The sequence below is a fragment of the Larimichthys crocea genome, chromosome XIV, assembly GCF_000972845.2.
Source record: "Larimichthys crocea isolate SSNF chromosome XIV, L_crocea_2.0, whole genome shotgun sequence".
In the NCBI taxonomy this organism is placed as follows: domain Eukaryota; kingdom Metazoa; phylum Chordata; class Actinopteri; family Sciaenidae; genus Larimichthys; species Larimichthys crocea.
The window spans coordinates 7,935,824-7,946,498 of record NC_040024.1 but is presented as its reverse complement, the minus strand read 5'-3'; the positions used below and the strand labels follow the sequence as shown (position 1 = coordinate 7,946,498).

General features: G+C 42.2%; 1 protein-coding gene across 1 annotated transcript in view; it reads right to left on the bottom strand.

Annotated features, from left to right (window-relative positions):
• Positions 1-9,023, bottom strand: part of hnrnpc (heterogeneous nuclear ribonucleoprotein C) — an 11,494-nt gene extending 2,471 nt beyond the window's left edge. Inside the window, exons 1-9 of the mRNA XM_027287918.1 lie at positions 8,872-9,023; positions 6,935-6,968; positions 6,384-6,442; positions 3,961-4,010; positions 3,093-3,364; positions 2,291-2,363; positions 2,108-2,155; positions 1,043-1,206; positions 862-975 (exon numbers count right to left, since the gene is read on the bottom strand). Coding sequence (XP_027143719.1) covers positions 862-975; positions 1,043-1,206; positions 2,108-2,155; positions 2,291-2,363; positions 3,093-3,364; positions 3,961-4,010; positions 6,384-6,410 — 748 coding nt within the window. The 5' untranslated portion in view covers positions 6,411-6,442; positions 6,935-6,968; positions 8,872-9,023. The remainder of the gene's footprint in view (positions 1-861; positions 976-1,042; positions 1,207-2,107; positions 2,156-2,290; positions 2,364-3,092; positions 3,365-3,960; positions 4,011-6,383; positions 6,443-6,934; positions 6,969-8,871) is intronic.
• Positions 9,024-10,675: the final 1,652 nt, after the last annotated feature.

Sequence of the window (10,675 nt, the reverse complement as noted above, 5' to 3'; positions counted from 1 at the left end):
TTTCAGGCTGTCGTCTTTCTTGCTCGAGGTGGAGGAGTTGAGGGAGGACACCTCGCCTGGTTCTGGTTTGCTGCTCTTCATCTCTGAGTGAACGGAGGAAGAAGAAGGCGGGGAAGGGGTTTGTTGGATAACCCCAAAATGACTCATTTTATTTTGAAATCTGCATATGCCCCTTCATGACTCATCCTAGCGCAGTATGAGTCACGGAGGCTATCTTTTTGAAAAGGGTGAGAAGAACGAGCTAAAATTAAAAACTCCTGTTATACATTTGGCATTCGCAGAGATGGTTTTTGCTTCTTTTGGTATTTAGCATTTGCACATTAGCAAGTAAGCTGACATAAACGTCTCATGTGCGGCTCAGTGATGCCACGCTGAAAGTTTCAGGCTCCAGAGATGTCGAATGTGTCGTTAGTTTGTTGTTTTACACTTATAGTGACCATGAAGCTGGTTTGCAAAAGGTTTTTCTGATTTAACAAGTTCAGTTATGATTTCAGATTCAAGGTTTGTACTTTCAGAGGTAAATATTGTTCTTTTTACTCCACGGCAGTTTTATTTATTAGTTACTCTTTCAGATTATCCAGTGTAAGCCACAAATCTTCAAAATTTGGTGATTTTAAATGTGAAATTTACTGATAAACTGAAGGATTAAGTGTTTGGTCATTGAGAAAATCCTAAAACTATCTTGAAACTGTTTTTTTGAAAATTCATCACCACAAAGATGGAAACTGTTTTGCTGTTTTTCTCTGGAAAAGTTGAAATTCGTAGTTCCCACAGCACAGTGGACCTTTAAGTAAGAGTTTTACGTGTAGTATTAGTACTTCAAGATCTTAATGCTTCTTCCACCACTACATTAAGGCCTACCTGACTTCTTGCTGTGGTCCTTCTCCATGCGCTCCAGGCTTTCGAGCAGGTAGTCCACCTTGTGCTTGATCTGCGTGAGTTCTCTCTTGATGGTCTGCAGTTCATCGACCTTCACTGCGGGAGGAGAAAGGTTAATACGAATACCGACGAAGGTTGCACGCATAACTGTGGTGGAACCTACTCGTACGCGAGGTCCTCTGGCTGCTCTTGGAGGACGAGAAGCTGGTTTTGGTTCGTCGGCTCCCTCCTCCGCTCAGGCTGACCCGCGGACGCTTTGAGGGAATGACGGCACGGGACAGCGGAGGTGGAGGGGGAGGAGGCACTCTGGACTGGTAGGAGTACATCCTGAGATATAGAGATGCACGACAAGCATGAGTGAGACTGTGTCATCTTCTTTTTCCAGATTTCCAGAAATCAATCTAGCCAAATCTAGGTCTGAAGCGAGAATGCAGATTTTCCCATTCATTTGAACGGACGTACTGAGTTTTTGGCTGCAAAAAAGCAACCTGGGCCAGAGAAGTTGATCAACTTTTGGAGAAACACAACTCTATATCACGTTGTGGCCGCCAATCAGAAGATCAGACCGGTCAACCTGGAACCCTTAAACCTTTTCTCTCAACTTCTTGATCATCATCTGCCCTTACCAAAAACCACTGACGGTTTCTGACTCACCACCGACAACTCCACCCTGTCTCTATCCCCTCACAGGTGCAACCTCGGAGTCACCTTTGACAATAACCTCTCCTTTGAACATCCCATAAACCAAATCACCACAACTGCCTTCTTTCACCTCAAGAACACCGCCCGACTCCACCCATCACTCTCCTTCATACACGCCTTCATCACCTCCAGAATTGACAACTGCAACAATGCAACACATCCAAAACTCTGCTGCATGCCTGCTCACCGACACCCACACCCGCGACCACATCACCCCTGTCCTCCAGAACCTCCACTGACTCCCGGTACCACAGCGCATGCAGTTCAAAATCCTCCTCCCTCCATAACCAGGCTCCCTTCCTACCTCACTGACTTGCTCCATCGCCACAATCCAACCCACAGCCTCCTCTGTTCATCTAACCTCCTGACTCCACCATCACCCAGGACCAAGCACCGAACCTGGGACAACCAAAGCCTTCTTCTCTGTAGCTGCCCCCAAACACATCCGTGACTGTACCGACCTTCCAACATTCAAATCTCTGACACAATAGATTATTCTTAAAAATATGAAGAACATACAGCTTACCTATCATAGTAATCTCTTTGAAAGTCATAGTCCAAATCAACGGATGAACTGTGGACAGAGCAGAGACAGGTTAGAAAGATTAACAGCAACTTGTCGTAACACTTGTACTTGTGTAATACTGCGTTTCCAAACCGGATGACATGATTACGGTGTTGTTGTGAGCATGAATCAGTGTGTACACACCTGTACATGTCTCCTGCTGAACGCTTCACTGTCTTTGATCTGTGAGGTTTCGGTTCACCGGCCAGGTTGATGTCTTCGGGAGGGAAAAAAACACAACAACAGTCAAGGAAGGAGTGGAAGAATGCGCCGGAACATGTTATGAGCAAAAAGCTCGTCTTGTCACTCCCTCCCGTCCACCTGGAGCAGGTTTTACCTCAACAAGGAGGCGTTTGCAAGTAGTTGCATTTTTTTTTAACCTGCTTTGAGCACCAGACAGGTCTGAATATAAAAATCAAAACCAGCTATTTCTTTGCCTTTCAGTGCTTTCAGTGTCATTTTGAAGTACCAGGTTTTACGCACTAGACGGTAGCACACTGGCATTCCCTGGGTTTGAATTTAAACTTAAGACTTGATTGCGAGGGTGAATGTACGTGTTTACATGCTGGGACAGGCTCCAGCAGGTACAGGACATGGAAGGAAAAAGTTTTAGCAGCGTTGTTTCCATGTAATACTTTGCAAATAACTGTTCTGTTCTGCCTACAACACTTTGGGGTTTTATGGGGGGTTGGCCCAGTGACTTCCTGAAGTCTTGTTGTTGCCATGAGGTTGCCATGCAACCAGGAAGGGAGTCCAGTACTGACCTTCAAGGTCCAGTGTGTAGAATTTAGCGATAATGTTGCATACCCCTTTCAAACTTGTAGGAGAACCTACAGTGGCAACGAAAAACTCAAACGCTCTAGAGCCAGCGTTGAGATTGTCCATTGTCCATTGAAGACAAGACTCAATGCAGGACTCTGTAGCTCTATAGCGCTCTCCACCTCACCTAGCACCTGTCCCACGATCATTCGGCCATCCTCGCCGCCCACGGCAGCCCGGGCGTTCCTCTCATTGGAGTACTGGACGAAGGCGTAGCCCTTGTGGACAGAGCAGCCGACGACCTTGCCGTACTTGGAGAAGATGGCCTCCACGTCGGCCTTGGTGACCAGCAGGGTGTTGAGGTTGCCGATGAAGACGCGGGAGTTGAGGGAGCGAGGGTCCGTCTTGTTGGTCACGTTGCTGCTGGCCATCAGGCTAGAGGAAGAAGACGAAGACCAACTAGACAAAGGGGCGGAGAGGGGAGGAGAGAGGTGGACATGGAAGATGGATGGATAAGAAGAAGGAGAAGAAAAAGAGTTATGAGATCTGAGTCAATATTTAGAGGCGAGTGATGTTCAGGGAGACAGGAAGGGGTGGAAGATAGACAATGTTCTCGCACTAATTTGTAGATTATATCTGCACCAAGGTCAGTATGAGTTTGGACCTCATAGTGTGGCTTTAACCACACTGCTTAAGCTCTATAATGTGTCCATTTTGGTTCAATAGTGTATAAAATGTCATAAAATTTGTGGAGCCAACAGTCCATAGCCAGAAGATATTAAATTTACATTCATAACTAGAGAAAAAAACGGCAATTCCACCACATTTGAGGCATTTTTGCTTATGAATGACTTACAACCACAGCAATGCATCTTTATATGGACACCATGGCTGGAATCAGTCATACAAATTCAAGCTGTGAATCCTACTTTCTAACCCCTCCCTGCAATACAGGTGGATTTCAGCCGAGAGAGGGGGGGGGACTACATGTGTCTCTGAGATACCAGATAGCAGAACAGACAATGTGATCGGGTCATGAAGCAGCCGGCACTCACTCCATTGTGTCTGTGCTCGGGTCGGTGGAGGTCTGCCTGCCTGTGTGACTCTGTTGGAGAGAAGAGGGTCGTCGACGAACTATGAGAGATGGGACTCAGTGACATCTACTACACCTCCAAAAAGATTTTTTGGATTTATATCAAACCCAAGAAGTGCTTAAAAAGGGACGGAGGTGGTAGATAAAATGATTTTTTAAAAATGGAGGCCAGCCATAAAAAACCTGCGGGATAAACGGTTGTTTGTTATTACAGAACAAGACATTGCATTGAAACGCGGATCTTTAAATGTGTGTGTGAACTGATGATGTGTGTGTTCTATGTGTCTACACACTGTAGTGTCCCTGCAGTAAACACCACTTTCCTGAAGCTTGTATCGTGAAGTATTTGCAGCGTCACTTTCTGTCTGCAAAGGTTCTCTTATGAACTTATGATTATACTTTTTATGTTTCTTGGTCCTTTTGTATTTGTCCAAAATGGTTCATGATTCTTCAGACTTCTCTCTGCTGATCGACATAAATATACAATGTTTGCAACTGATCCACCGGCAATTCAGCTTGTGCTGCATGATCAGCAGGTTACAGGAGGAGTGTGTGGGATTTAGTGACATCTAGTGGCGAAAGGAGGAACATGTGGAAAAATCCTAAAAGGATTTTATCTAGAGCCAGTGTGCACTATAGAAAATGTCTTTAGGATGGTGAAAAACTACCAAATCATGACGGTAAAAGATGCCATGAAGTATGATTTCCTGTGAACGTTGACTTTTATTTAAGATGCCATGAAGTATGATTTCCTGTGAACGTTGACTTTTATTTACATGTTTTACATTTTTTATGGTCTTTTACGGTCATGGTTTGGCAGTTAAATCTAGACATTTAAAATATGGGATAAAAGGCCAACCTTAAACGTGAAATTAACAGTACTTATATCCCATCATAAATATTAGAAAAACTTATACCGTATTTATTACGGTAAAATCCTGGGTGCCAGTTTGTTACCATAAAGACCTTTTTCTTTAGTGTGGATGACAAACTCTCTGTAAGAGGATCTGCTGATAGAAAAAGCTCCTTCAACAAATCTGATTCTTCTTCTTCAGGTGATTACACACTCATGAGAACTCTTCACACGTTTGATCTGAAAGTGTGTCAGCTTTGGTACAAAGACGGCAGACTGCCGCTGCTGTATTAGTTGCAAACACTGCACAGTTATGTAACATTGCAGCGGGACTCTTCCTTCCTTTGATATTTTTATTTGAATAAAACCACGTGAGAAGTTACCTCTGACTTTACTTTTAATTCCCTCTCAATCATCTCAGCCACTTCAGCCATCGCATCACCTGCCAAAAACACAACAGTGCTGCCAGCTGGGCTAAACTGTAACCCAGCAAGCAGCCTCTCCATCTCCGCCCAGCAGCTCCTAGCAGGGGATTACACGCTTTTTGCAGCAGGCTGTCTGGCCAAAGCTTAATGCTCTGCTCTGCCTCTACATGATTTGGCCTGGGACGGCTCTATTTCTTGGCAGGCCGACAGGGCGTCCACAACACCGGGTGTGTGTGTTCAGCACGGGGCGGGTGGATGTTTCTAATTCTTTGTGGGATGACGGGGTTCAAGCGGGAGTAGCCAGGGTTTATGTACAAGCACTGCATGTGCGTTTCTTTTTATGATGCTGAACAAATCATTGGAGATTTTTTTTAATATTTACACACAGGGTGGACAAAATATGTTTGGACCATTTCTCAGTAAGTGTCCCGTTACTTATGTCTGCTTGGCAGTGATGATGATGATCATAAACACTTTGTGTTCAGCACACGCCGTCCACTTTCCGGGACTTTTGTCCACGCAGCGCAATACGAAGTGTGCGTGTCCGCTGGGAATCAGAAAGAGTTTGACATTCACCGGATTTATCATTGAGTGTTTTGGGCGACTTCCTGAACGTGAAACAAGGAATAAAAGTGGATTAGCTTCACAGAGGCGGTGTTTAGTGCAGGGCTCTTCAGTTACAGGGGCCAAATCCTTACTGTGGCCCCGGTGTGACATGAAAGAAGACATATCTACAGGTTCTAACAGATGTAGCTGTTCGTCCTCTGCCTCATCCGGGCTTTATTGATGATGTGAGTGAGTGTTGGTTTTTAATGTTTGTGCTTCAACTGTGAAAAGACGCTGCGCCTGCAGCTCTTTGGGGCTCGGCCGGAGCTGGATGTGGCTCGCTTATAGAGTTTGGGAGTAAAAATAAAGAAGGAAAACGTGAATATGATCTTAACCTTTGAGGATTTATGAGGTTTGTCACTGACTGTGGGTGTCTGCAGGTTTGAAATCAGGTAACAAAAAACAAGATTCAACATTAGTGATCACTGTAAAGGTTAGTAACTCATGGTATTCAGTAGGCATGCTTTTTTTTTTTTTTTTTTTAAATGGGTACAGACTTACTATTGGGGGTGATAATGGTGACATCATTGTTATTATCAAGAGCAGGTATCTTTGTGTTTCTGTGGGTAATGGGTCAGATTTGAATCCATCAAATTACATGCACATCAAGAAAAAAAAAAAAAAAAAAAGAAAAAAAAAAAAAAATCACATTACAAAGCAAAGGCGGGAAATTTTGCCTTTGTCAGTGCCGGTCCTTGAATCCAGGACCGGATGCAGAAGGGAGGGGAGTGTTATTCAGCCAATTAGCTACAAATCAGGCCTCTTATAATCAACACTGATCATATCCATGTGATAATCAGAACATGTGGGCTTATAGAATATAAATATAAATATATAAGAGGCCGCTAGTGTCAAACAACACAGAGGAGAAAAAAAAAACAAACAAAAAAAAAAACACATCATGCTCTGCTCTAGGATCTAACAGGGAGAGAAAATGTCTAAAAGGGCTGGAAACAAAAGTGGTATAAATATACATATGTTAAAAAAAGTGATGCAAAAGTTGAGGCAAAAAAAAAAAAAAAAAAAAAAAAAAAAGGTTGAGACCAACTTACGATTTGCCGCTGTTCAAAAAAGAGGCTTCAAAAACTAAACAGGGGGGAAACAAAACAAAAAAACGACACATTAGAAAAGAGGAACTTCTAAAAATGAACTGAAAGTATTATTACCACAAGACAAGCAGCAAAATATGGAAGTAAAAAAAAAAAAAACTTTAAGAAATCTCTGCTAAAGCGAAAATAAAATAAAATACAAGAAGTCAAATCAAATTGTGTTGTGGTCTACTTATAAAACCATAAATATAAATGCATAATAACTTGAAATGAATTTTTGTTTTTAAAAATAAAACCACTAATCATCTCGCAGGTGTAAGCGGGTGATGCCAACAATGCCAGGGTTGGTCAAACGATCATGCAGAAAGAAAAACAAAAATAATCAATTTAATGTTCGTCTGTAAAACTAAGAGATACAGATATGTTGACGTCAACCAGGACAATATCAGACACTGGTGTCAGCTTCAGAGTACAGAAGCCCTGAGCGGTCAAACATTCAATTTTTCATTTCTATTTTCATTTTTACGAATTTTTACATGTTTTCTCGGGATCTCGAGTTATTTATCTCATCGTCTTGAAAAAATAAAATCTGTTGTTAGAGACATTTTCCTCGAGATCTCAAGATAACGAAACTTTACCGTAATTTATTTTATCTTGTTAAAACGGGATGGTCAAATACATTAGACAACAACGTCAGAGGAGAACGGGAATGTTGCATTATGTCGGGAAAACAAAGTTTCTTGAGATCTCGGGAAAACTATCTAGAGAAACATATATATAATATATACAGATATTTAACATAAGATCTCGAGAAAACAGCTGAAATTAACTTGTAATATGAATGTATGACCGCTTCGAGCTTCCGTATCAGAGCGGAGCATCACCAGTTTGGGGTGGGGGGTTGGGGGGGGACTTGGTGGCCCTCCTGCCCTCGAGCAAAAAGGGGTCAACTGCAGAACAGCGCCCACTGGAGCCTGGAGGGCCTGGAGCCTGCTCAAGGACACTTCCAGAGGACACATGGGGGGCCAAAGAAGGGGTGAGGGGGGTACAGTAGGGGGGTATGTGGGCCACTTTCAACTGCATACACCTCCCCCTGCCTTCCCACTGTTACACCGTCTACGCAAGTTCATTTAAGATGACAGATTCCTGGAAGGAGCGGAGCAACGTTAGAAGGTGCAGGAGGCCCCTCTGCAGGCCTGCACGGCCCAGAATAAACCTCAAGGAACTGAATGGATAATATCAGAATTACCAAATGCAACAAAATCATGTCACACACCGACGCTCCGCGACTGCACAAACACATCAAAACACTGTCGTCTTGTTCCTTTAAAAAAAGAAAAAAAGAAAAAAGACGAAAAAAAGACATCTTGCCTGAAAAATTACATCATTCCTGTGAAACATACTGTCTCAGCACAAACAGGAAAAACACGACTGCAAATCAAGTTACAGGTGGGGAGGGGGCCAAACACAGGAGCCTCTTTTTTAAAAACATACTTCCAGAAAAACGTCCAGAAAAGACTGGAACAATCTTCCATATTTCTTTCCTTTGACCACAAATCAGAGCAACAAATAAAAGGAAACACAGCAGCAGCAGCAGCAGCAGCAGCAGCAGCCCTGAGGAGGTGGGGGAGGGAGAAAAACCCGTTCTGCAAATGTCGTATGTGGAAAAAAAATAAAAGCAAAAATCTTCTAATACTTCAAACTAGTTTCTGCGCAGCTCACACTGCCATCACAAAATGTACGCCACTAGAAAAGCCAAACACAGTCTCGGGAAAACACCAGCCAGCCAGAGAGAGACAGAGAGGAGAAAAAATATGCATTAAAAATAAAAAACCAAAAATAAAAAATAAAAAAAGTCCAAAAGACGTTTCAGAGTCAGGGGGGGAAAAAATGATTTAAAAAAAAATGAGGGTAAAAATCTCTCGGTTAAAAATACTCACCAGGAGCTTAATACTTAAAAATGAGTAAAAGTCAACGCTGCTGTTTGTTTTTGGGGTTTTAACTTGAGCAGGTAAAGATCCGCGCGCGGCTCTGCAGGCTCAGTGTATCACCTTGAACCAGTGGACACGAAATGGCGTCGACTCATACGCACGGGGGAGGTGTCGTTCGTGGACGAGCCGGTTCAAAGAGCCGGCTCCTGTCCGCAAGTATTATGGAGCACTGCATACATGCAGTGACAATAGCTTACTTATATTTATTTTAGTGCTGTCGATTAATTTTAAACAATTAATGTGTTAAAAAAAATTAACAGTTTTGTTTACTTCCGGTGGCGGCGGACCCATAACCTTTTTGAGCGCTGAATCGTACGTCGACTTTGTTTCCCAGATTAATCGCGATTAATTACAGAAATTTTTGCGATTAATTAGTAAAAAAATTTTAATCAATTGACAGCCCTGATTTATTTTAATAGTTTCTTTTTTTTTTTTTTTCTATGTTAAAATTCTTATACGTGTGTGAGTGGTTCTACAAACAAGTAAGTGCATTGTTAGGGTGGTTTAAGAGACTTACAAAGGTCTGTAAATGCAATGAAAACAATTGGCTACAGCATTTTATTGATATTAGAAAATATGACTTTTACTTTATATTTCCGTACAAAGAATGGGCTGCCACATACCATCACACTGTATAATAACAGCTAAAAACTCAGGTCATAGTTTACAGTCAATGCACATTTCTCCTTTATTACTTTGTACCAAATCAACCCTGCCAATTTTCTGTATATACTTTTGTACAATATATTTTATTTACTATTGCTATTTTGATATTTTATTATGTATAGTTTGTTCTTTATGTTTTTTTATTCTTATATTGTCTATTGTCACTGTGTGTAATGCTGCTGTAATTTCCTAGCTTGGGATAAATAAACTATATCCATCTATCTATCTATCTATCTATCTATTGAATAATTCAAGCGATGTGTACACATACAAAACAGCGCTAAATTTGGCTGAATTAGGTATGTGTGGTAGGTATATGTGATAAAACAAAGATTCATTTGGGAGCCGAAACAGACGGCTCTTCTTGGTGAGCCGAGTCAAATGATCCGACTCCCTAAAAAGAACCGAACTTCCCATCGCTAATACGCACAACAGGGGGAAGGGTCACGCCCACCCCGCTGCATTCCCTGTTTCCGATTGGATTCCCACGGACATGCGCATTGGCAGATGACGCTTGTCACACACATATACTGTATACACACACACACACACACACTGCACGTCACAACTTACCATATGTTATAATGCAGACTTATATGTTTTTAAAGCAACACTGTCACACATACTGTCAGCTGTTCTCGTTTATTTGTTAGAATTATTTTATTTATCAAACAACACACGACGCAGCAACCAGCTAACATTACTTACTGCTTACTTTCAGCCTTTTATTTCACCAAGACCCAGATTTATTCAGTCAGTCACCATCCGTGTCTTTGTCCATATTATATTGAGGCTGCCCAGCTCCTGTTCTGGCAGGACACTGGCTCTGCCTTCCTTCCATCAGCATCGAGTGGCGACCTGTGGTGTTGGGAAATGAAGCCAATGTGGAAATGCTAAAAAAAATAAAATAATAATAATTCCTTTTAACGTCCACTTGAGGCTGGCTCCAGAAGTGAGTCAGTCTCCATAAGTCCCCATGTCCAAATGTCCAACTTCACAGCAGAAATAAACATGTTTACAGCCTGGTACAAAAAAACAGTTTTGATCTCTGTAGCTAATTTCCCCGTTCATGACAACTGTACTGAGG